General features: G+C 39.5%; 2 protein-coding genes and 1 long non-coding RNA gene across 8 annotated transcripts in view; 1 reads left to right on the top strand and 2 right to left on the bottom strand.

The window, feature by feature from the left end:
• Window positions 1-17,762, top strand: part of Washc3 (WASH complex subunit 3) — a 92,037-nt gene extending 74,275 nt beyond the window's left edge. The window contains exon 7 of the mRNA XM_074084246.1: window positions 17,739-17,762. Within this exon, the coding sequence (XP_073940347.1) occupies window positions 17,739-17,745 (7 nt within the window). The 3' untranslated portion in view covers window positions 17,746-17,762. The remainder of the gene's footprint in view (window positions 1-17,738) is intronic.
• Window positions 3,946-8,905, bottom strand: LOC141425825 (uncharacterized). Its single transcript, XR_012450958.1, has 3 exons — window positions 8,448-8,905; window positions 4,612-4,699; window positions 3,946-4,043 (listed from the first exon to the last, which is right to left on the bottom strand). It is a non-coding gene; the product is annotated as an uncharacterized lncRNA (long non-coding RNA).
• The window catches only part of Dram1 (DNA damage regulated autophagy modulator 1), an 84,187-nt gene continuing 68,870 nt past the window's right edge, over window positions 11,186-26,502 (bottom strand). For 3 of the 6 annotated variants that reach the window (XR_012450963.1, XR_012450961.1, XM_074084245.1), the window contains one exon: window positions 11,186-15,340. Coding sequence is in view for 1 of the 6 variants with exons in the window: in XM_074084245.1 (XP_073940346.1) it covers window positions 15,335-15,340 (6 nt within the window). In the remaining 5 variants the exon portion in view is untranslated. Of the gene's footprint in view, window positions 15,341-17,181; window positions 17,280-26,502 lie in introns of all 6 variants that reach the window. The other 3 variants (XR_012450962.1, XR_012450959.1, XR_012450960.1) reach the window with 2 other exon arrangements.

Here is a 26,502-nt window from a genome sequence, read left to right as displayed (position 1 = left end):
CAATAGCCAAGTTATGGAAACAGCCAAGATGCCCCACCACTGGTGAATGGATTAAGAAAATGTGGTATTTATACACAATGGAATTTATGCAGCCATGAAGAAGAAAGAAATGTTATCATTCGCAGGTAAATGGATGGAATTGGAGAACATCATTCTGAGTGAGGTTAGCCTGGTCCAAAAGACCAAAAACCGTATGTTCTCCCTCATATACGGACATTAGATCAAGGGCAAACACAACAAGGGGATTGGACTTTGATCACATGATATAGCGAGAGCACACAAGGGAGGTACGAGGATAGGTAAGACACCCAAAAAACTACATAGCATTTGTTGCCCTCAATGCAGAGAAACTAAAGCAGATACTGTAAAGCAACTGAGGCCAATAGGAGAAGGGGACCAGGAACTAGAGAAAATGTTAGTTTGAGAAGAATTAACTTAGAAGATAACACACATGTACAGGAAATCAATGCAAGTCAACTCCCTGTATAGCTATCCTTATCTCAACTAGCAAAAACCCTTGGTCCTTCCTATTATTGCTTATACTCTCTCAACAAAATTAGAGATAAGGGCAGAATAGTTTTCTTTCTGCCAGGTAGCGAGGGGTAAGGGGGGGATAAGGGAAGGGGTGGGGGGAACGGGGGAGAAATGACCCAAACATTGTATATACATATGAATAAAATAAAAATTTTTTAAAAAGTAATAGAGTCTCTTCAATGGCGATCCCTTTCAGTTTTTCCTTTGTCTTGTTTAGAAGCTACAGAGAGCCCCATCTCTAGCCCCTAGGGTCTGATTTGTTCCTGTCAAGAACCCTTATGCCTCAGGTACTGGGCATGTTGCCAGAACCTGAAGAAATTTTGCTTTCCTGTGTTTTCTCTATTAACATTGCACCCAAAGCCAAAGGTGAATCTTGGCTGTTGGTTATAGTATTAGTCTTCCAGAACTTTTCCCAGTTCAAAACCTGTGACCCAGCAACCTACTAACAAAGTTGATTTGAACCCAAGAGAAAGCCCTTAGAATTCCGATGGACCAATAGCTATTATAACCTGCACAGCTGATCAACAGTACACATTTAGTTAGTGCTATTTTAGGCTAAGTGGTGACTTACACACCATATTTTCTCAGTCCTCCTTTGCTTTGAACAGCACTCAGTGGTATCCATCTAGTTACCCAATCACACAATATCTTGCCACATGTTCTCTGGTCACACCAAAGTAACTTCTTGCCATCTCCTGGCCATGTCGTATCATTTATTATCATGCCAGCTTTATATACAGTTTCCTTTTTCTAATAGGCACTTTTTCCTCTGGATTTATGTCAAAATCATATGGACTCCAGTATAGCGTTCCAGCTTTCTTTACTTATCCTATGGGAAGAATAAGTAGGAAACCTGAAAACACATTTGTTTCTAATGAGAGGAGCTACTCCTATATTCATGAGAAAGTCCAATAATGCTCACACTTCAAATAGCACTAATGCTGCAGCCATGTCAACAGTAGCATCTCAAGAAAAACAGGTGAAAATTTCTTTTAAAGATTTAGTTGAGAACTATTTGAATAGAAGAATTAAGTTTTTAGTATAGTCATTTCAAGAAGGAACTAAAAATAAGATGTGGAACATTTAGCTCCATTTTGTGGGCTGACTCCAAAAAAGCACTCATTTTGTAGTACTCATTACCCTACTTTAGTACTTTTCAGAGCAGTTTCCCATTCATGCTTTTTATAGCAGAGCTATCAACAATTCACTCTTGTACTTCAGCAAATCCTAAATCAAACTCATTACTGTCTCTAAATACAAATTTGGATTCTGTGAGTTCTGCAAAGGATGTCACTTGGAATTATCCTCAACCTGTCCTTCTACATTGTTCCTGACAGCAAATGGCCAAGATTTCTTATTCTACTGGCGTAGCATTTGTGATAATTGTTCCTTACTGACACTCTCACTACCAACATTCTATTCAGACCCATGCCACCTCTCAGAATCACCTCCAGCCTTGTTTCCTTTCAACTCCTAAATTTCAATATCTACCAAGGTACTCTTTATGAAGCTCAGTTCTAGGCACATCACTTCCCAGCTAAAATACTGTCAGTTCCTCCCCATTACCTAATAAAGTCCAAATTCTTTAGCCTGACGTTCAAGGCCCACCCATGCTCTGACCCCAGTGTAACATCATACTGTGATCTCCTCCTACTCCGCTACATGAACTCCAGCCAAAATGTACTAATCAACTCCCAAATACACCCTGTCCATTCCAGCATCTGAGTCTTGTATCTGTTGGGTTCTTATTTCCCTAACTTCTTGGTTATTCAAATATGACCCATCCTTCAAGTCCCAGTCAAAACTACTACCTCTTCCATGACCCATTTCTGTATTTCTCAGCAGGAAATAATCTTTTGATCCTTGAACATACTTTATTTTTATGTTTATTATGACCCTTATTGTAGCTTGCATTGTAAGCTTGTTTGTATGTGTTGTGTATCAATGCCATACTATCAATGGGTGCGATTATAAAGTTGATTTCATTCAATCATTCAAGAAATATTTATGATTACCAATGATGTGCTGGAACTATATGGAAAACAGTGAGCAAGACATGCAGAATATTCATTTTAGAAGGCCATTCTATAGTACCTAGCATGTATCTTGCACTTTGTAAGCACTCAGTGATTATTTGTTGAGTATATGACTGAATTCATAATTTGTCTGAAAAACATTGATCCAAAAATTGTCAGAACAGAAAAGTAAGATTGGCTTCAGAGCAGCAGAACAAGGAGTTCACAATATAGATGCTCTTGATTCTAGCCACAGAGACCTTGTCAAGCCCTTGTACAGAGAGAGCCCTCTGCTCTCATTTACTTCCATTCCCAACAATAATAATCATGACAACAGCCACAGTGTGCCTAGGCATCTGATTTCTAAACTCATTTCAGCAGAGAAGTAGCAAATTAGGAGTAGGGTGTAGAAATGGCACAGTCAGTTACACGGGCATCAGTGAGATTGACAGCAGCAAAGGAGGATCCAAAAAAAATAATAATAAAAACACAGCAATCTGCAGCCAGTTAGAATAGGGACAAACAGTTCTGCATAGCTCAGAAAGGCCTGAGGGCTTCATGGGGTTGTAGCTCAATACCACTTTTAATAACAACTCGAGTCATCTAGCTAGATTATGTTTATAATGCACTATTTTAGAAAGCAGGGAAGAGTAACATATTGGAAATGTTTCCATCCAAGATAATTAAAAGTAAAACTTTTTGGTGTTTAAATAGATAAATCCTCAGCCATCTATTAAACTCACTTATCCAGAACAACTCTCCTCCCACCCCCCACCCACAGCCTCTGGAGCCAGGGTTTTATTGTACATCCTTTTATTACTTGATTCATTTGCCTCGTAACATTCGTTGGCTCTCAAAATTTAGTTCAGTTTTCATTCAGTAAGTTTTATTCCCATTTTATTTGCACAATACTCTAAGAAGGCCAATAGAGGACACAAAAGATTTGGAAAATCTAGACCCTAAACATATCCCAGGGATGCTCAGAAGCAAATAGAAGAGATAAAACCTACATAAAGACACAATGGAATGAGATGCAAATAAGCACATGATGAAACCCAGTTAGTAATGGATTGTGTGGGAAGGACCAGGCTCATCAGCAGAGTTCTTAGAGATGAGCTTTCAACTACAAGTGAAAGATTTGGGAGGTCATTTTGGGTAAAGAAAACAGCTCAGGAGGAGTACATACTAGAAGCAAGAAAGCAAATTGTGTTCAGGCAATGGTAGAGAGCCATCCTGCCAGAGTGGGGTTGATGGACCCTGCTTGAGAATAATAAGAGTTAAATTTGAAGCATTTTGTTCAAATCCTGTGACTATCTAAGGTCATATCTTAGTCTTCTCAGGCTGCCCATAAGAAAATACCATATACTGGTGGCTCAAACAACAGAAATTTATTTCTCACCTTTCTGGAGGCTAAGGAAGTCCAAGATCAAGGTGCTGACTGATTTGGCTTCTGGTGAAGTCTCTCTTCTTGGGTTTCAGTTGACAGCATTCTCCCTGTGTCCTCACATGGCAGAGAGAGAGTAAGATCTCTGGTGTCTGTCCCATCATGACAGCCCCACCCTCAGAGCTCATCTAACTCTAAATTTCTCCCAAAGGTCCCACCTCCAAATATCATCACACTGGAGGTTAGGGTTTCAACCTATTAATTTTAGGGGGACATAAATGTTTACTCCATAACAGATCATATGAATGTAAATGTCTGCATTTTTTTTGAGAAACCCCAAAATCAAGTTTGATGTTCTTCAACATCATGTTATTTTGCTAGAGAGTTCATGTGGCAGCCAGTGGCAAGCTACAAAACTGACTTGCTTGGTCTCCTCTACATTTATCTTACAGATAAGACCATAGGAAATATAAAGTTCTCCTTTGGCTGGAAGCTCTGGAAGATTGTACTTCTAGAACTCATCACCTCATGCTGTAGATGCACCTGAAGCTTCAGGTGATGGTTAATGGATTCATGGGTAATGAGTAGGAACATAAACACTTTCTAAAGCTGGCTAACTGGTGAGGACTGGAGAGTTATAATCCTGTTAAAATGAGGTTCTAATAGCTACACTTTTACCTTTCTCATCCTCAGAGGATGAGGTGATTTCTCCAGTGTCCAGTCCAATACCTACCAGCAAGATGGGGACTTAGTGTTCAATGAACAACTGAAAAAACATTGGAATGCAAAACAGATTCATTTCTTAACACTGGACTAAAGTAAAATCATAGATTTCTCAAAATAAACTTGGTCTGAATTGGCTGGGATCTTAGTAACTGGTGGATCATGCCTTTTTAACAAACTAGAAACAAACCACAAAATCAGGGATTTTAAAGTCATTCTTTCATGGACGTGTTCGTTGTAAATCCAATACATGTATCCTGTTGAATTGGCTGCTTCATGTAATTGAGAGCCAATTTCAACGTTCACATGACAATGAAAATTGCAAGCTTAAATTTATTAATATGTTACCTTGGCAGAACACCAGGCCTCTTAATAGCAAAATATGGAGAGAATGGATATTAGTCTCCAAAGACTTGAGTTTGATTTTGAAAATAAACGGATGTTCTTAAAAAGATCATTCATAAGGAGGCATAACTGTGGAACTATAAAGCTATTTAAGTGAAAATTCAAAGGACAAAATTTTAGTATGGTGTTTAGTTGGAGTTTCTGTGGAAGGAAGCCACAGAATATATTTAAGTGTTCTCGGACCCACCTGAGCAATACAAATCCTGAACAGTTGCTAACCCACTGTCAGATAACACCTAATTTAGACTGACAATTTGCCAGATATACTACGATGAAGCAGAAGTACCACATATTTGACCAGATGGACCCCAGGAAAAGAGACAATTTCATTTCTAATATGGCTGTCATACATTACCAGCTGTCTGTACAGCACTGTCAAGGATCGTACAGATACTATTTTATCTAATCCTTAGGAAACCCTTACTGAGCTCATGAGAAAATTAAATCTTAAACATAAAGAAAACTACCCCAAGTCAATAGTCTTTAAGTGAAAAGTAGGATTTGAAACCAAGACTATATAACTCTAAGGCTTTTGTTCTTGGACCCTCTGTTCTCTTCCACTATTCCTTAAAGGTGATCTTTAAACTGATAATAACAGCATCACCTGGGAACTTGTTGGAAATCAAAGTCCCAAACTCCACCATGACCTGATAAATCAGAATCTCTGGTTGTAGGACCTAGGACTGTGTTTTAACCACTCTTTAGGATTTGCTGACATTCACAAAAGTTTGAGAAGGGCATCTCTGTTTCTTCAACCTCAGCAAATATGTATACTATTTCTCGCAGATAACAACCCCAAAATTAGAATCACATTATTCTTCTGTTTGGGCCATGTGAACAAGAGTCAATATACCAGTTGTGAGGATTCCTACAAATAGAATATGTAAAAAGAGCTCTAAGGAAAAGGATGAGAGCATTATTATCTGTTGAAAACATGAACAGCCAAGAGCCGGTGACTCACGCCTGTAATCCTAGCTACTCAGGAGCCAGAGATCAGGAGGATTGTGGTTCAAACCCAGTTCAGGCAAATAGTGCCCTAGACCCTATCACTAAAAAGGGCTGGCGGAGTGGCTCAAGGTATAGGCCCTGAGTTCAATCCCCAGTACCACAAAATTGTGATTGGAATTCTTTCAAGACCTGACTACATATACTGATTTTGGATTAAAATAGTAATCACTTAGCTCATTCTAAGCTTTAGCAGATAAAACAGAATTTTAATATAATCTGAGAAATGAGTATCTTGCCAAGAGGGCAAGAAAAGGTAAGAGTAACCATCCAGGGTACTGTGACAAAAGTGAAATATAACACATGAAAATGGCAATCAGCATTACAGTCTATTGCTATGAGTGGCTACCTTGCCAAATAATGAAATGTATTGACATTAATGCTGAGCTGTCACTGGCATGTTATAGAGACATTGAAATTTTCTAAGCAAAGTTACTGGAAGTCATTCAACTATTCATAATGGTGTAATGGGTGAACTGGAGACATTCTCTTGCAAAAAAAAATTTGTTCCAAACTCCTTGATGAGAAAATATTTGGAATAAAGCACAATACATTTATATACAAACTTATATGGCTGAAATTGATTTTTATTTCCCTGGGATTTTAAGAATCTTTTTAATAGTTGAGAGTTGGTGTACAGCTGCAAGAGATTGGCTAAATATGAAGCCAATATTTATGCTTTTTTGATAGAACAAATGAGGGTCTTGCTCTGTTTTCTATCTTATTTATGTCGAAAACCTGGCAACCCTAGTATATAATACTTGTTTCTTCAAAATGTTCCTAAAATGTTGCTCACTGTTTTGTATTTAATCTCAAAGCTGTTTTCTTTATCATGTGACTAAACCTCAGAGAAACCCATATGATGGAAGAGAATGGATAAACTTTGCTATTTGTACTGTTTTATTCTTTAAAAAAAAGAACATACTTGAAACTGGAAATTATTCAAGTCTGTTTTTTATTCTCAAAGTGTGTGTCCCTGATTAACAATGGGATGTTTTTAACAGATGGTTAAATTCTGTTACACAAGATCTAACTGTAAAAATTGCCCCCTTTTGAACAGGTATGTAAAAATTTATTTAGATTTTTGCTATTTCTATATTTAAATAAAACAAACTCAATCTTGCAAACATATTTTTGTCCAAATGAAGTTCCAGTACCATTACTTATTGGTAATCCCTATTTCTTAACAATCTAGATTCTTTTTAGCCTTGATTATTTTTTATTCTTGCTTAATCATTTTCCTAGTGTATTGATGCTCTACTAAGGGTGAGTGTTATACTGGGTGCTTTACCTGGGGGTCATATATCCAGGTGTAGTTTTCTGACACATGGTAAGCACTCAAGCAGATATTGTTCATAAAATAATATTTGTGCTCTCAACAGATGTAGCTGTACACAAGGTAGTTTATGCTTACTGGGATCCTAACTCACTAGTTAGGTCTTTTCCCAGTATTCATCTTTTAGTGAAAAGAGTAGGAGCAGTACTCCAACCTGCCAATATAATGTAGTGTTTAAGATGATGGGCGTTGGTACCAGATAGACTTGGTCCCAATCTTTGCTCTACTGTTTATTGAAACAGTCATTTAAGCTTCTTGTGCCCAGATGTCCAATCTCATGGGGGCTGTTGTGAGGATTAACTCAGAGAGTGCTTGGAACAATGTTACCATGGTCAGTATATCGTAGCCATCATTATTATTCTCTGAGCCTCATCATCATCCCCTATAAAATAAATGCAACAAACCAACAGACTGACCATATGAACTGTTGTGGGGAAGATTACAGTTTTTACAAGGTGAAAACCTTTATATGGTAGCATATAGAAGCCTGGCAAACAGTGGAAACAAATAAAATTTAAGTGAATGAACAAATGAATTATATGTGTAAAACACTTAGCATAGTGCCTGGCACATAGTAAATGTTCAATAAATTAGGAGTATTATAAGTACTATTTTTTGAAATTCCTTAATTGAGCATCTATTCCAGACTAACCTGCATCCCTAGTACTCTTTGGAAAGCCTTCACTCCCTGGAATTACAGGCTCCAACGAGACCTTTCCACTGGCACCATGGAATAACTCTTGTTGAGAAGCAAGTTAGGGGTAAGAGCATCAGGCTAGAAATACAAGAGATCAACCTAAGTCCTGGCTGAAAATTTTCCTAGTTTTTGGTCTTTGACAAGTCATTTCACCTCTTTGAGACTGCCTTGATTGTGAAATAATTGGTTTGGATTGAAAGATCCCCTTCTCACTCTGGATCTTCTACCATTGTAGAAATTATATCATAATCCTTCATTCCTCAATACATGAACATTTTATCACTTATCCTTCATGTATATAGCATACTTATTTCATACATACTCACACATACATATGCAAATGTGTACCTGAGTCATTAGTGCCTGCTCTGAAATCTTTCACCCAACATAGTAACTTTTCTTCTAGAATGATGAACTCCTCTCTTTTTTATCCTTTTTTGGTGATGCCTGCATGATTGTTGTACATCTAGATCTGGCATCTGTATTAGATTAGAAAAGAGAAATGTTCTCAAAGGAAGTCCTTGGTAAGAAAAATTAACGACCTATTTTTTCCATTCCAGCCCAATGAGATTTCCCTCTTCTACATTTATCTATTTTTTCTTGTTTGTGCTAATTTTTTATACACCCAACTGGTCAAGTTGCCATGGAGTGTGAGCGTGTGTGCACATGTGCATGCATGCACGCATGCAAGTGTGTGTGTGTGTGAATGTATGTGCCTTGTCTCCATGTATAAGTAGAGTTATTACCAATGTAGCGCCTATATTTTCAGGCACTATGCTAGTGCATTCTCTAATCCTTACCACAATCCTGAAAAATGACAAGTTGTAAGGCATTCAGGAAGGCAAAACTTAGTTCCCTTATTTCTTTCCTAAAGTTCAGCAGATCTGACCAGTATCCAAGTTTTATGATAGCTTCTGTAGGCAGAAGCCTGCTGTGGAGGGCTCAAACACTGTCCAACTAGTGATAGAGGTTCCTGACACCCTTTTAATACACTATACCTAACATTTCTTCCTGAGCTTATTTTGTATTTTTAGGAAAAATTGTTCGGATTTTGTTTGTATTATTATCATTCACTTCTTTTTTATTTTATTTTTATTTTTTTGTGGCTTGAACTCAGGGCCTTCAACTTGAGACACTCCACCAGCCCTTTTTGTTGTGATGGGTATTTTCAAGATAGGGTCTTGTGAACTATTTGCCCAGGCTGGCTTCAAACTGCAATCCTCCTGATTTCTGCCTCCTGAGTAGCTGGGATTACAGGCGTGAGCCACCAGTGCCCAGCTCATTCACATATTTTTATTAGCATTTAATAATTGTATAAAGTAAGAGTTTCATCATGATGGAATTGGAGGACATCATTCTGAGTGAGGTTAGCCTGGCTCAAAAAACCAAAAATCATATGTTCTCCCTCATATGTGGACCTTAGATCAAGGGCAAACACAACAAGGGGATTGGACTATGAGCACATGATAAAAGCGAGAGCACACAAGGGAGGGGTGAGGATAGGTAAGACACCTAAAAAACCAGCTAGCATTTGTTGCCCTTAACGCAGAGAAACTAAAGCAGATACCTTAAAGCAACTGAGGCCAATAGGAAAAGGGGAACAGGTACTAGAGAAAAGGTTAGATCAAAAAGAATTAACCTAGAAGGTAACACCCACGCACAGGAAATCAATGTGAGTCAATGCCCTGTATAGCTATCCTTATCTCAACCAGCAAAACCCCTTGTTCCTTCCTATTATTGCTTATACTCTCTCTACAACAAAATTAGAGATAAGGGCAAAATAGTTTCTGCTGGGTATTGAGGCGGGGGAGCGGGAGGGGGCGGAGTGGGTGGTAAGGGAGGGGGTGGGGGCAGGGGGGAGAAATGAACCAAGCCTTGTATGCACATATGAATAATAAAAGAAAAATGAAAAAAAAAAGTTTCATCATGAAATTTCCATCTATACTTATCATGGATTTTGATCATATTCACCCTCTCTATTACTCTTTCTTACCACTTCTCCATCCTCCCCCTTTTCTCCTTCCCTTTTCACACCCCTAGTAGTTTCCCTCTTATTTTCATGTCCTTCTTCCCCTAGATTCCACATATGAGAGAAACATGCAATACTTGTCTTCATGGGACTGGCTTATTTCATTTAAACTGGTGATCTCTAGTTCTATCCATTTTCCTGAAAATGATAAAATGTCATTCTTCTTTATGACTGAGTAAAATTTCATTGTGTGTGTGTGTGTGTGTGTGTGTGTGTGTGTATCACATTTTCTATATCTGTTCATCTGTTGATGGGCACCGAGGCTGATTCCATAATTTGGTTTTTGTGAATAGTTCCATGACAGGCATGGTGTGCAGGTATCACTATAATTTTTAAGCTGACTTTGATTCTTTGGGGTATATACTCAGAAGTGTTATGACTGAATCATATGGAAATTCTGTTTTTAATTTTTTGAGGCACTTCCATACTGATTTCCATAGTGGCTAGACTAATTTACGTTCCCCTCTGCAAACCATTCATGCATTTTGAAGACTCCAAAGGTAAGAGATTGAACAAAGGTATTGTTTCTTTCTTTCCTTCCTTACTTCTTTTTATTTATTCATTCATACATTCTTTTTTTCTTCCCCCCCCCCTTTTTTTTGGCCCAGGACCATCTGAATACTAGGCAAGTGCTCTACCACTGAGCTACAAACTCAGACAAAGACTGTTATTTCTTTCTTTCTTTTCTTTTTTTTTTTTTTGCAGAACTGGTGTTTGGACTCAGGGCCTATACCTTGAGCCATTCCACCAGCCCTTTTTTCTGATGAGTTTTCTCAAGACAAGGTCAGGTGAACTATTTGCCCAGGCTGGCTTTGAACCATAATCCCCCTGATCTCTGCCTCCTAAGTAGCTAGGATTACAGGTGTGAGCCACCAGTGCCCGCTCCCCAAGGCTATTATTTCTGATCGTGGAAATGAAAACAACACATACAGGGTTTTTTTGGTCACTGTTTCAAAAAGTAGGTAATCATAACCAATCTAGGAAGATTATATTAAATTTAGCACTTGGATTAGTCAAGGTAAGTTAACAACTATTAACAAGTAGTCCCAAAATTGCAGAAGCTTTACACAATAAAAGTTTATTTCTGTCTCATGTAATAGTGAAACATAGGTGTTCTTGGTCAACCAGTAATCTCTTCAATAGCAACTCTGGGGCCTGGGTTCCTTCCATCTTGTAATTCTACTTCCTCTAGTTCTTCAAGGTCCTCTTTCAGCTGTAAGATGAAAACAGAGTGTAGAACATTAAGCAGAAGATTTTGAAAGGCCAGGCCTACATACATCTTACTTCCTGACCATATTCCATTGGCCAGACCTTAGTCACATGACCATACCTAACAGCAAGGAAGTTGGGAAATGTAGTCTCATTGAATGCCCAATAAGAAAAGGAAAGGGGGTAGGTAAAGACCTCTGCCACAACCCAGAATGGATACTTTCCATTAAGTATTACAAATTATCAGTACTCTATGTGAGGGCAATAAATAATTATCCTTCTTACTCTTGGTATATCTGACACTATCTAATAACCATTATCTGAGCCCCTAATGTGGTACGAAGCCTAGAGTTAATTGTGAACAATGATAAATAAGACATGACCTCCACCATTAAGAACTTTGCCCTTAAGAAGTAGTCTCAACCAACTCTAATGCAAAGAATAAACTAAAGAGAAAATAGAAGGCAAAGATTTTATAGCATACATTAGATTTGATTATATATCTGTCTGCTCTAACTTTAAGCTTTTCAAGGTCAAAACCTGATAATATTCATCCTTGTGTCTGTGGTCTTTACTGGCACATAGTAAGAGCTATAAAAGTATTGTTAGGGGACAAAATAAAGAACTGTATTGAAGGAATGCAGAAAACTGGGGGATTGTTATAAGGTGTGCATTGCAGAACTAGGATGTGAAGTTTGCATTGTAGTTACTTATAAAGGTTATTGGAGCTGTGTAGCACACAACCTGCACAGGTACATGTGGCAGCCCTGAGTCAAAGAGCAATCAGAAAGTGCATCCAGGAGACCATGGCAATCAAACTGGGCTTTGAGACTAATAAATGTATAGAAAAAGAGTATGGGCATTTCAGACTGGAGAAAGACCCTGTTCAAAAGCTCCATCATGGAAAGGCATCATGGAAAGTTATGGGAGTTGTGCTAAGAAAAGGGTACAAAGAGTGAAAGGCAGAGAAGTTACTTAGCTACTCAATAATGGAGGATAATGTTGACTGCCACGCTAAGTATGAAATTCTTTTGGCAAAAATTCAGAAATTATTGCTCCTTTTGATGGAAAGAGATAGTGGAGCCAAGGCATGTTGTAGGCAGTCATTCATGTGAAAGATGGGCTAAAGAAATAAAAGGCAGACACCACTCGAAAGGCCATCACCATAATGTTGCCAACAGACGATAAAGACCTAAGTAAAACAATGACAAAGTGGATAAAGAGGAGGATGAAAATCATGTTGTGAGTTACTGGCTGCTCCAGGTAAGAAAGAGGAGTGAAAAATTATTCCAAGGGTGAATTGGAAGACAGTGAGGGTTACTAATTATGAAAAAGGGAAAGAGCTTTTAAAAGAGATGACATATTTAGTGTAGTATGTATTGTTCTTGAGGTGTTAGTACTGATGAATACTAATTAGTATTGATAAGTATTGTGAATCTAAATACCTGATCCAGAGTTGAAGAAAGCAGAAAGATAAAAATTTCTAAACTATCAGCCCATAGATAATGGCTCAATCCATATAGGCCAGGTAGGCAGCTTCTATGGCTCCAGTGGTTCTTAACAGGGTTATATATGTGTATGGGTAGGGAGGTTTTGTCTAGTTTACTTATTATTGAATAACAAGGTACTCCAAAACTTAATTATATAACACAGAATAATTTTGTGGACAAGAATTTGGAAAGCTCTTGGCTAGGTAGTTTTGTTTCACATGGTATTTGCTATAGAATCCACTTTCAAGATGGTTTCTCCTAGAAGGTATGGCTCAGGCAGTACAGCACCTGCTTTGAAAGCTCTAAGCCCTGAGTTCAAACCCCAGTCCCACTAAAGAAATAAAACAAAACAAAAAGATGCTTTCTTTGCTCACACATAGGATCGCATATGGCTGCTCCACTTGGCTTAAGTTCTTTATATCATGGTGATCCCAAGGTACTTCTTACAAGAGGTAGGAAGTGAAAGGTACTAGGCCAGCAAAGGACCACAACTTGAACTAGCACACCATCACTTCTGTCACACTGTCACAATTCTATTGGTCAAAGATGTCACAGGAACCAATCATATTCAAGAGTTAATGTGATATGGACTTCATCTCTGGATGGGGAGGGGCCCAGTTACCCTGAGGAAGGACAAGTGGGATGAGATGACAGGTGTTTTGGAGACATCTTTGGAAAATACGATCTGCTACAGAAGTTTTCATCAAAATGACTTGAGGAACTTTTTAAAATTATGTCTGTTATGCTTCCAAATTTTAAATAAGTTCCATAGGCAACTCTGATACATGTGCTGACTAAGAACCACTGATGTAGAGCATAAAGACAAAGTGGCTCAGGACTGACATCTACAATAGAGAGCATCTCTGAATGGGGAGTTTCTGCTGATGGACCAGAGATGACAGAAAGGAACTAGACGCAGTATGAGAGTTGAGGAGGGTGTGGTCAGAGCACTATATGCTATACAGACAGTGAGGATGAGAAGAACTAAGCATAGGATGCTGTTCGGCTTTTAAAACTCTATAGGCATCTCTGAAATCTTTTTAGTAGGATGGAGATCTGAAGTCAAAAGCTTGCATATTGAGTTTGAACCAGAACAGTTCCCTCCACCTTCCAAAAGTTTAACTATCCTCATGAAATCTTACTTGTAAAGATTGGAATAGCAGCTAGACAACAGCAATGTACAACAGAGATATACCCAATACAATAAAGTGTGGCAGACTTTAAAGGCAGTGAAGGGGTGAGCCTCAAACAAATTTTCCTTCTTCTGGGAATCCCTTTTATCATCACAAATGTACTGATTACTGTATTTGTCAGGGAGAAAAACCAATAGGATAACAGATGTGTACATGAGAAGCATTTATTAGGGGAATTGGATCACATGATTATGGACACTGAGATTAGAGAAATATGATATTCACAAGCTGGAGACCAGAGAAGCTGGTAGTGTGGCTCAGTGAAATATCAAGGGGCTGAATCTGGTGAGGGACTTCATGTTGTGTTATAACATGGCAGAAGGTCAAGCAAGCATGAGTGAAACAAAGAGCGAGTGGAGGTCAAACTTACCCTTTTATCAATAGCCCACCTCTTAATACCATTACAATAGCAATTAAATTTCAATATGACTTTTGGATGTGGCATTCAAACTATAGCACTTTGTATTTTTTAAATTCTTTATTTGGGATATCAATTCAGAATCATGTAAAATTCTACAAAATAATGAGTTTTATTGTGACATTTTTACACATGCCTAACTGCTAGTTCTTGTTGTGTAACAAATTACCCCCAAACTCAAAGGCTTTTAAATCAGAAGTCAGCAAACTACAACCTGTGGGCCAGATGCCTGTTTTTTGTGAATACAAATTTATTCAGATATAACTATGTTCATTCATTTACATATTATTTTGGGTACTAAAGCAGCAGAAGACAGTTATGACAGCCTCATGAACCTGTCATATTTACTATAAAGCCTTTAAAAAGAAAGGTATCGCTGAATTCTGTTTAAAACAATGAATGTATGTTATTGTTCATGAGTCAGCTGGGCAGCCTTTCTGTTCTCACTCATGCCTCTGTCATCATCAGCTATGAGCTCTACTGACATGGGCTAAGATCTCTCACATGTGGTGGTTGACTGGCTGTCAGATGGTCTAGTATGGCTTTAGCTGCAGTAACTGGGATCTATCTTCTCCATGTTCTTGTCATCTTCTACAGGCCAGTCTAGTGCTATAGTCTGAATGTGCCCCCAATTTATATGTTTAAACTTAATCACGAATGCGATAGTATTAAGAGCTTGGGCCTTTAAGAGATGAATAACTCATGAGGGTGGAGCCCTCATGAATAGTATTAATGACCTTATAAAAGAGGTGTGAGGGAGCTTTTTGTCCTTTTTTTGCCCTCTGTCCTTTCCACTATGGGAGGACATAGTACTCATCCCTTCCAGAGGAAGTAGTGCTCAAGGCGTCATCTTGGAAAAAGACAGCTGGCCATCATCATCTTGGACTTCCCAACTTCTAGAACTGCAAGACATAAATTTCTATTATTTAGAAACTACCCAGGCTCAGGTATTTTGTTCTAGCAGCAGGAATGAACTAAGATATCCAGGCTTGTCCACACAGTGCTAGTAAGAGTTCAATAGAGTGAACAGAAACACACAGCATCTCTTTGAGGCCTAAGATCAGAAGTTTTTGCAAAGGACATGGAAACATGGAGGCACAAAGCATTGTGGCCACCTTTCCAGTTAATTTACCACATAGAGTACAGAGAGCACACCAGGCTGAGACTTGAGAGGACTGAGGTCAGATCTCACGTGGCTGCAAACTCACTCTGTACCTTAGACCTGTGGGCCACAGACTTCTTAGCATTAAATTCTGTACTAGAATTTTTTTTAAATGCCATACTCTGTTCTTGTTTGCATTCAACAAATGTTTATTGTCCTGAAAGATTTTTTTAACAAGACTTGAAAATACTCTCTGTTTTCTAATGTGGTATTACTTGGAGGCCAGCATAAGAGAAAACATCTGCTTTTATTTCATTCCCTTGACAGGGATTCTAAATATTTGTAATTTACATGAAAAAATTACAACAGTCATACTGGGTTTCTTTAAAAAGTGAAGAAAGAGAAAAGGTTTTGCAAATGAGAATGATAGAAGCCACCTTTGTAAGAAAATAATCTGAAAATGGTGTTTGCTCAGAATGACTAAAAAAAGAAATCCCCCAAGTCCTTTTCTTCACCAGGAAGTACTGGTAGAGGGGTAATCTAAGCGATTCAGGTACACTGTATGAAGGGTTATAATGACTGGGCTTTCTGTATGCTTGTCAATCCCTTCCAGAACGCTAGGAAGATGTTCCTGGGCCAGCCATTGGGGAAATTCTCAAGCAGCATTCTCTCTACCCAGTCCCCAAGAGGACTCTCCAGGCATCTCCTTCAGCAAGGCCAAGGCTCAAAACAGTTTGCACAGTTGGGACTGGGTTTCATGAGCATCTTCATTCTTTATTATCTGGTTCTCAGTGCTACCTTGGGATACCTCTACAGAAGGAGAACCAGCGTATTTCCAGTCATCAAATAAATTACTAATTAGTCCTCCTATTTCCAGTCACTTCAATTTGGTCCCTTCCTCCATCCCCAGCTATTGCTCTCTGCTCATTCTTGTTCCTGTTTTCCCCTCCTCTTCTTTCTCTTTCTCTTATTCAAATCCTAATTAGCTTCTAATTAGCTTCTGAGACAGGCTAAATTCCACTCCTTCCCAGAAGCTTCTCCTGCCTATTCTAGGTCTTTCTGACCTCTCCCATGTAGGCATAGTTTATTCAATTTGCAGATTGCATTTGTGCTTAGAGCATCATAACTCAAAGGTCTTATCCCACGCTCCCCTGCTCCTACCACAGCCTCAACACACACACACACAGCTTTAATGAATATATCCAGAATTTCAAAATGAAACAATTTAGAAAGAATTAGTTTTAATTTTAACATATGTAACTTTTGCAACATTTCAAGAAATAACATTTATTCAGTATTACATGGAAAGGTTATAATAATGAGTATGCTTTTTCAGTTTACAGCCTTTAGAATTCTTAATCTTATACTTGTGTTAGTCATATTTCTATCACTATAGCAAAATACCTAAGATAATTAACTTATTAAAAGAAATGTTTATTTTGTGATACTGGGGATTAAATTTAGGATTCAATTGCTTGCTAGGCTAGAGCTATATCACTTGAGCCACACTCCAGTGAGAAAAGGTTTATTTTGGCTCATACTGTTGGAATTGTCAGTTCATGGACCATTGCCTCAATGCTTTGAACCTGTGGAAAGGCAGCACATCAGAATAAGAGTATATGATAGAAAAAAGCTGTTTACCTCATGTTCAGGAACCAAAAAACCAAGGGCTGGTGAAGTGGCTCAAGTGGTAGAGGGCTTGGCTGGTAAGCATAAGGCCCTGTGTTCAAACCCCATTACTGCAAAAAAAAAAAAAAAAGTTCAAGGTCTTACAATCCCCATTATGGGCACATTTCCAGTGACCTACAGACTTTCTACTAGGCCCTACCTCCTATAGGTTCTACCACCTCCCAATAGCACCACCCTGGGGACTAAGACTTTAACATCTGGGCCTTTGGTAGACATTTGAGATGCAAACTATTGATGTACTAGTCTTTCCTCTGAAATTATATTGTACTTAATGAATTTTCCACAGGCACTTACGTTTAATTGTATATTTTCATGTGTTGAGTAAATGGATTCTGAAGTCAGAGTTATGTGGTTGGAATCTTAGAAAACTCATTAGCTCTGAGACTTTGGGCAAAGCATTTGTTGTAGATAGTCTACAACTCTCATCAACTCTTTGCATCCCTATATACTCATGCTACTCTTCCATTGAAAGGTGAAACTTGTTTCCTCTTCTCTTAAATCTTGGTTAGCCTGTGACTGCTTTCACCACAGAAGTGATATTCTGCAACTCCTGATCCCAAGCCTTATGGGAAGCTTCCCTTTCTTTCCTGTTGGACTACTCCTTCTTGGAACCCAGCTGCCATCCTGCAAAGCATGTGCAGTCACATGGATGTGCTTTCTGAAGAGTTCCTACTGTGCTCCCACACAATAGCCAGCACCACTCACCAGTCATGTAAGTGAATTTCCAAATAAATGGGGCTCTCGTTAACACCATGTGAAGCAGAAGAACTGCCCTGCTGAGCCCAGGCAACTCATGGGATGGTGAGATATAATAAAATGGAGTTTGTTTCTAGTCATTAAATTTGGGGATGGTTTGTTATAAGCAATAGATATAAATAGATATTAAATAGATATTTAATATCTATTTAATAATATATCTATTTATATATCTATTTATAATAGATATTAAATAGATATTTAAGCTTCCTGAAATTTTATTTCTTCCTCTGTAAAATGGAATTATTAATAGTGCCTATCTCAAAGGACTATTGAAGATGAAATTAGATGAAACATACAGTATGATAAGTGCTTAGGGCTGTCATGTCATTCATTTATGCTGTTATACTAATTATTATTAATGCTTTTAAGAATGCAAGGAAAGGCTGTGCTGTGAGTTAAAAGAATTTCAAGAGTCAGAGAGCAGATGTGAATGCATAAGGTGGAAACAGGAGAGAAAATAGTGCTAACACTTATTGGACACCTAAGAAATTTTGTTAGGCACAGACTCTTACCCTTATTATTGAGTTGAGGTTCAGAGAGCCTAAATCATCTCGTAGGTCTCATAGTCAGGAGGCAGTGTAAGCAGCCTTCCAGCCTCTGACTGACTGACTGCAAGGCCCATTCTTCCCACATACTCCGGATAGAGGGGCTTCCTGAAATCTTTCAGCATGTAATTACTGTTTTCAGTGGGAAATGACATAATTAGGTCAGATTCCATTCAACCAAACCAATGTTCTGCCTCGGTAAGGAATACTGAGGAAAAGTAAAGAACATTCCCCAAAGTACTTCACTTCCACTAAAATTATTACAAATCTAACACGAAGGAATCTAGATAAATCTTTCACAGAACTAGTTATTTTTAGCCTGTGTCACTTCTCTGGGAAACAATGTCCAGACACGTAAAGCTGTACTTCCTTTTATTTTCTCTAAAATATCACCTTCAACCCTTCATGAAGGGCCACCCCTCACGCCTATATACATTGCTGCATTATAAATGGAAGTTAATGTGGCTTTCCTCAAAAAGCTGTTTTGCTGTATAAGGGCAGTATAAATCTGATAAGAAAACCTAAACTAAGCCGCTCAAACCAGGCCTCTGAAATCCTGGCTGAAAACTCACCACAGGGCTGCATCCAATAATAAAATTCTCCTTGAATCTGGGAGCACTCAGCTCATTTCTGCCTTCTCAATCTTTTAAGTGCCTCCTTCCCATGCTCCTTCTTTTCCTTTCCCCAGTCTCTTGCAAAATCCTGTTCCAAAATGTCAGTCAACCATCAGCTAATAGGATGAGAAGTTGCCTCACAATCACAAAATTCTCCTGGTCTTGGCCCAGGGCCCCCCATTACTCTAGTGTCCCAAGGTGACCTCCCAGCCTCCGTGACGTAAGAAGACATTTCAGAGCAGCTTTATAAATGGACAGACTCATTCGTTATTTTTTCAAAAGACTAGGAAAAGAAAATGTTATGAACAAGGAAATTGTTGGTGGGTCATTGGCCGGGACACTGAAATTTGAACATTGAACAATTAATTTGAGGATAATATAAACAGGTTTCATTGTACAGAATTTAGGAGTATGATATGAATAGTCTGTCTTTTTAATTCTAGAATGTTCTTCTCCTACCACTTTCCATGCCACCTCCACTAGCCCTCTCACTATGAGCTGGCATTCTCCCTTCTTAGACTCTCTACTCTGCTGCTTGTTTGCTCCATCTACATCTGCTGTTCAAGTACAAATGAACTCCCTCTCTGATTGGCTTCATGTGGTTGCTTTGCCAACATTTATTCTGGTTTCCTATTGTCTTGTGACACATATTTTTTAAAGAGTTCTATTATATTACTTTTTCTTTCTACTCTCTTCCAAAAAATTGACTTTTCAAAGGAATATTTTTTGAATTTTTTGTTTAAAGAAATAAGGTTTCTTCTAGTGCTTTGTCCTCTTTCACAATTACAGCCATGTAATCCATAAGGAATCCATTAATGTGTAAGAGGCTTTGAAGCTGCTAGATGTCTGTGTGTGTGTGTGCGTGCGTGTGTGTGCGTGCGTGCGTGTGTGTGTGCATGTGTGTGTGTGTGTGTGTGCACGCGCACTCACTGGTTATTTTCTCTTTCTCTCGGAACCTTGTCTCTGCCAACCACTGATTTAGGAATGTTTAGGGGTATATGCCAACTCAATAATCAAAATCGTTTTAGTACCGGGAACCCAACCTCAGTCTCTGTAGACCAGTGGAATTTATTGCTTGCTCCAGTTTATTAAGTAATAGTACCAACAACATTTTGAATAAAGAAGAGTCTGATAAGATGTGATAGAATGTCAGCATAATTCATTTTGATCATAAAACAATGCTTGTTTTGCGTTTGAAGTACTGAAGGCACAAATAGCCCGATGGTCACGGTCTCCTTCCCTTGACCTGGTAAGGAAATATGATTCATAGCTCACTTCAGGAAAGAGACTCAGTGCAAACTGCTGGTTTTCTGCTACATACACATCCTCATTTCCATTCCAGAAAGATGTATCTAGGGCCTACTGTGGAGCCAAGCACTGTGCTAGGCATAGGACCGCAGTGGTGAAGAAGATAAACACAATTCCTGCCACATGGCACTCACTGAAGGAAGATACCCTGGCTGCATAAATTACTTTTTGAGAAATTCAAGGCTCACACAAAACAGAATAATGGTGAAGCTTGGGGACTCTAGAGTTTGTCCTAACTGTGTTCTGTTTCGGGCTATACCACTCCAAGCTATTTCATGGGTCCAGTCACCACCAGGAGATCACAGACTTATCCCACACTGGAGGAAGCAGAGGAAAAAAGCCTTGCCCAATGCACAGAAATGCATTCTTTGCCTTGCGCACCTGTGGTCTGTTCACGGAAGGAAGTGCAGCTTCTTCCTCAGCAGCTCAACACTGTTTAGTTGTTGGTTTCACTGTGGCAAGGACCCCTCGCACTACCTGAGCACTGACATCTCTGACCCCAAAAGAGTCAACTCCCTTCATCACCTCCGAGGCCTGTCACTAGTTGCCGTGGCTGCAAAAGCCTGCTATCCTAGGATACAGACTCTTCCCACCTACTCTGTCTCTTGGGTGTCACCTGGGGCTTTATCCTATTCCCTGTTGATCAACAGGAGCAGCAGATTTAGAACTTGCAGTGGAGGCTGGGACCTTCAGAGCTCACAAGAAACCCTCCTTTATGATAGATCCTCAATTGTTTGTCTTCGTGGGACAGTCCTGGTTTCAAACATTTATCTCCAAAAGAGCACTCAACAGTTACCATATATATGGCTGCCACACTCCCTGACGTTGAGGGTAGGACAGCATGATTGCCTTACCTAACCAAACCCTCCCACAAACAGTCATGCAGCTCTACTTGGCACATGGAGCTACTTTGTCCAAACTGTGATCTGAGGCAGAAAGCCAGGTCAAGCCAGGTTGCTCTGTACCTCTGCCAGTCCAGCTGCTTTATATACCCAGCAGGAGAGAGGTTTGTTTGTTTTCCATTCTAGAGATCCAGGTACAAAACGAACTCATGGTAGTTAATCCTCCACTCCCTTCCGTGTGAAGAAGACAGGCTCAGAAAACCCCCCTGATCCCACCCAGCCTATCCATTCCTAAGCGACCTTACCATAGCCAGCTTGTAAGAGGAGAATAAATTTCAATGAAATAAACATGAGTTTCTTCCTAACAGCGATGGTTCTATTTATTCAACACTTACTGAGTACCCAATTTCTTACATGGTGCCAGAGGAGAGGCAAATCCCAGCAGCTGTGTTGGTAGTATCACAAGAAGCTGGCTGAGCTGCTCTGTGTAGCCATTAGCTTGATGGAAGAACAGATTGAGGCTCATCTTTGGAGGATCTGTCTTTGATGAAGGCTGCTTCCTCACCAGGGAGTTTCTGATATTACACAGTGTGCTAGATGTGCTGACATTCTTTTCCTATAAACACGCAGACCAGTACAAGGGCAGTGACCTTCCCCTGGAGCCATTGCCAAGGTGTGATGATCCCTGGCTGACCAAGCACATACCTTTCAGTTAGATGATTGCAGTTAGGGTACCAATGCCTTCTGCTAACTCTCCACATGGAAGCTTCTCCTGTAAACCTTACTTCTCTTTCTGCTATAAGTCACCAGTCAAATGTATATCTGTGCTACTTGCTGGCAAGACAGCCTCAGACCCCAGCAGATAAACTGGCATGCAGGTAGGTGTGAAGAACTCAAGGCTTATAAAGAGTTCATGATCATGTGGAAAAGAAACCAAAGGCAATAAAAATACTTGCAAATACACTTACAGACCCTGACATAAGAAGAACATGCCTGTAATCCTGAGTAGCTACTCAGAAGGCAGAAATCAGGAAGATTGCAGTTCAAAGCCAGCCCAAGCAAATAGTTCATAAGACCCTATCTTGAAAATACCCATCACAAAAAAGGACTGTTGGCATGGCTCAAGTGGTAGAGTGCCTGCCTAGCAAGCCCAAGGCTCTGAGTTCAAACCGCAGTCCCACCAAAAAAGAAAAAAAAAGGCAACTTTAGAACTTTAGTAAGCTGTTACTCTACCTACACTCCAGGCAATAGGTACTGAGAACATGCATAGATGGTTATCTTAACTAAGATGCATTTTCCTCCTGTGCAGCAAAGAAAGTCTGATAGGCCCACTCCTTTCAGACACACAAAGTGACACAAAACTGCCACTGGACCCTTCACTTTTACCCTCTAAGGGAAAAAGATGCCCCCACCAGACATTATCCTGATAAGCTCTTCCATAATGAACAAACCCATAAAGAATGATGCTCTGGTCTGAATGTTTACCACCCCTCCTCCAAATTCATATATTGAAATCCAAGCTCCAATATGATAGTTATGAGCCCTTGGGGGGTGGGGTCGGGGTTAAATTATGAAGGGAGAGTCCTCATGAATGGGATTACTGCCCTTACAAAAGAGGTTCAGAAAAGTTCTTTGTTCCTTCTCGTATATGAGGACACAGTGAGAAAGCACCAGCTATATATCAGGGAGCAGGCCCTCCCCAGATACCAAGTCCGCCAGCACTTTGACCTTAGATATCCAGTTTCCAGAACTGTGATAAACAAGTTTCTGTTGTTTATAAACTGCTGAGTTGATGATATATTGTTATAGCAACCTGAATAGCCTGGGACAGAGGGGATATTCATTAAAATGGAACTAATTTTGTGGAGAAGGAACCACACACTCTTACCTGAGTTGTTTATGAAAAGTTACAGAAAATTCTAAATTTTCACTACACCAAAATTAATGTTTCAATATGAGCAGAAATTCCCAAGTGGATGAAAACATGACTGTTGGTCCTTGGATATGAAAGAGCAAGCTTCAGAAAACTCAGGTCTGGGAGCTGTGTTCAGGATCTACTTTACCCAAGTGTTCAGGGCTGAAGGGGAGAGCAGGTACGGAAGTTTGGGCTACCCTCCTCTCTTAGCTTGATTTTGCAGGTGAAGCACCATTTCACACAGACATTATTTCACTCTCAAAGCATAGAAGAGGCCATTTTTCCTAACTGATCTTCCCTGCAGGTTTCCTTTTTATACTTAATATAAGTTGTATGTGCTACCCAGTTCTCAACTTCTCCCAAGATCTTCCTTAACTTGGTCGCATAGGGTAGCCAACTACAAATACTTTGAAGTTAACACTTCATACAGACCTCAGACTTAATGTGGACTCTGGCCTCCAATCATGGAACTTCAGAGAACATGGGCTCTGTTTATTGAAGGTTCTTAAATATATGTTAAAATTTTCATTTAGAGATAATTATAGATTCGTTTGCAGGTGTGATGGTTCAGAGATTACACACACACACACACACACACACACACACACAGAGTTACTCAAAGTTCATTTTAATAAACCAACAATCATTGACACTTTTTCTGTGCCAGGCATCAGAACAAAGTTCTTCAGATGGGACCTCTGCCTCTTAGGGACTTCAGTTCTTATGGTGAAGACAGACATAAATGGTCTCTTTGATGAAGTCCATTATGCAAAGTGCTAAGAAAGAAGTGAGCATCGTAGATGAAGAGTCCTGGGCAGTGTCTTTGGGAATAAGGAGAAGTTTTTCAAGGGAAATGGGCATTGAAAGGGCAGGGTAGGCAGAGACAGCAGTGTGGGCAAAGGCTTGGATGTAGGAAGTAGTGTGGCATATACTGGGAGCCATTCAAGAAATTCATCATGGATGAGAGCAAAAACTTCAAGGAAGGGAATTCAGAAGCATCTTGGGAATGACGAGGGAATGTTGTGTGATCTGGCCTCCCACATTCTATGCTGGGGAAATGAAAAACAGATGCTCCCATACATGGCTCAAGTAAGGCTCACAAAAAAGGAAAAGAGAATCTCAGGCCTGAGGAGCCCACAGAACCCTTACTTCCAACCCTTGGGTTGTAGTCCATTTTCTTTCATGACCTGCACCCAAGGCCAAGGTCAGGAATTCCAACTCACATCCAGTGGAGGAATCAAAAAATCCTCTTCTCTTGTAAAAGGACAGCAATTGGAATGAAAACCAGACTGCCCCCTTTACCAGCCTGGCTGCCACACTGGACAACCATCCAAATGGTACCAAGAGTGTCTAGAAGTCCCTCAGGGGCCCAGTGAAGGCATGGAAGATAACTGATTTTGCTGCTGGGAAGTTCAGAAGAGGGTTAGCAAAATGGGGCCTGCAGGGCAGACCATCTGGTCTGGGGAGAAAATGAGAATCCCATCCTGTCTTAAAAGAAATGTGTGACTCCACTCTTGGGGATCCACCCAAAAGAATGTGACACAGGTTACTCCAGAGGCACCTGCACACCCATGTTTATTGCGGCACTATTCACAATAGCCAAGTTATGGAAACAGCCAAGATGCCCCACCACTGACAAGTGGATTAAGAAAATGTGGTATTTATACACAATGGAATTTTATGCAGCCATGAAGAAGAATGAAATGTTGTCTTTCGCTGGTAAATGGATGGAATTGGAGAACATCATTCTGAGTGAGGTTAGCCTGGCCCAAAAGACCAAAAATCATGTTCTCCCTCATATGTGGACATTAGATCAAGGGCAAACACAACAATGAGATTGGACTTTGAGCACATGATAAAAGTGAGACACACAAGGGAGGGGTGAGGATAGGTAAGACACCTAAAAAATTAGCTAGCATTTGTTGCCCTTAATGCAGAGAAACTAAAGCAGATACCTTAAAAGCAACTGAGGCCAATAGGAAAAGGGGACCAGGAGCTAGAGGAAAGGTGAGATCAAAAAGAATTAACCTAGAAGGTAACACACATACACAGGAAATTAATGTGAGTCAGCTCCCTGTATAGCTATCCTTATCTCAACTAGCAAAAACCCTTGTTCCTTCCTATTATTGCTTATACTCTCTCTTCAACAAAATTAGAGATAAGGGCAAAATAGTTTCTGCTGGATAGCGAGGGGTAAGGGGGGGTAAGGGAGGGAGCAGTGGTAAGGGGGGTAAGGGAGGAGGTAGGGGAAGGGGGGAGAAATGACCCAAACATTGTATGCACATATGAATAAAATAAAAATAAATAAAAAAAGACATGTGTGACTCCAAAGAGCTAAGATGAAGCAAGTTAACTAGGAAGCCGCTAGACCCTGATGGAATTTATAGAAAACCTAGAGTGTTATGGCCACAGAAGGTGCTACTAGAGTAAATAGTGACCAGGTAGACAGGAAAAATCACTTCTTCAAAGATGGTGAATATCCAGGGAGCAGCATGAGACTAGCCCATAGATCTGAGTTCAAGCTACCCAATGCCAGAGCAATATAGTAAGCAAACCCATGCACTAACAGGCTAGCTGGTATAGAAGACTGTACAGGTTTTAATTTCTTTATTATTCATCAAGATGAAGCTTCTAAGGAAGATTAGGTAATTCATAGAAAAATTAGCTGCATTTTCTTCATATAAATGGCACGTTGTATGTAATTGATCAGCACGTTGTATGTGGGTTAAGAATATCCCTGGTCAGATTTAACAAATTAATTTAATTCAAAATAAGGACCCTATAGTGGTTCATGACTTCAGAATCTTGCCACACTCCTGACCAGTGCTGAATTTTTCCCTGGAATATTCTTACCCATCCTCAAATCCTAAAAAGTGACAATTTCTGGTACATCTCCAGAAAATGGGGAAAATACACTACTACTTTCTAAGAGAATTTGGACAACCCTTGCATCTGTGAACTTGTTTACTTCAGGAAAACCTTAGAATCTGATGGCAGATTCTAATCTAGAATCTAATCTTAGAATCTGAAGTCAGTGAATACCATATATTCAGGTGTGGTTTTTTTAAGTAAAAAAGTAATTTTCTTAGTTTTTCTATGTTAATAAAACTCTTAAAATCTCAGTGTCTAATAACAACAATGGCTTATTTCATCATCAAACCATGTGGAGGTGAAGGCCAGAATTTTGCACCAGGACCTGGCCCTATTCTGCCATTTTATTCCAGGACTCAAGGTGAGTGAAACCCCCTGTGCAGGACATGTCTTAGAAAGAACAAGACAACTGACCCAAA

The sequence above is a fragment of the Castor canadensis genome, chromosome 8 (genome assembly GCF_047511655.1).
Source record: "Castor canadensis chromosome 8, mCasCan1.hap1v2, whole genome shotgun sequence".
Classification (NCBI taxonomy): domain Eukaryota; kingdom Metazoa; phylum Chordata; class Mammalia; order Rodentia; family Castoridae; genus Castor; species Castor canadensis.
This window is presented reverse-complemented; position numbering and strand designations above follow the sequence as displayed.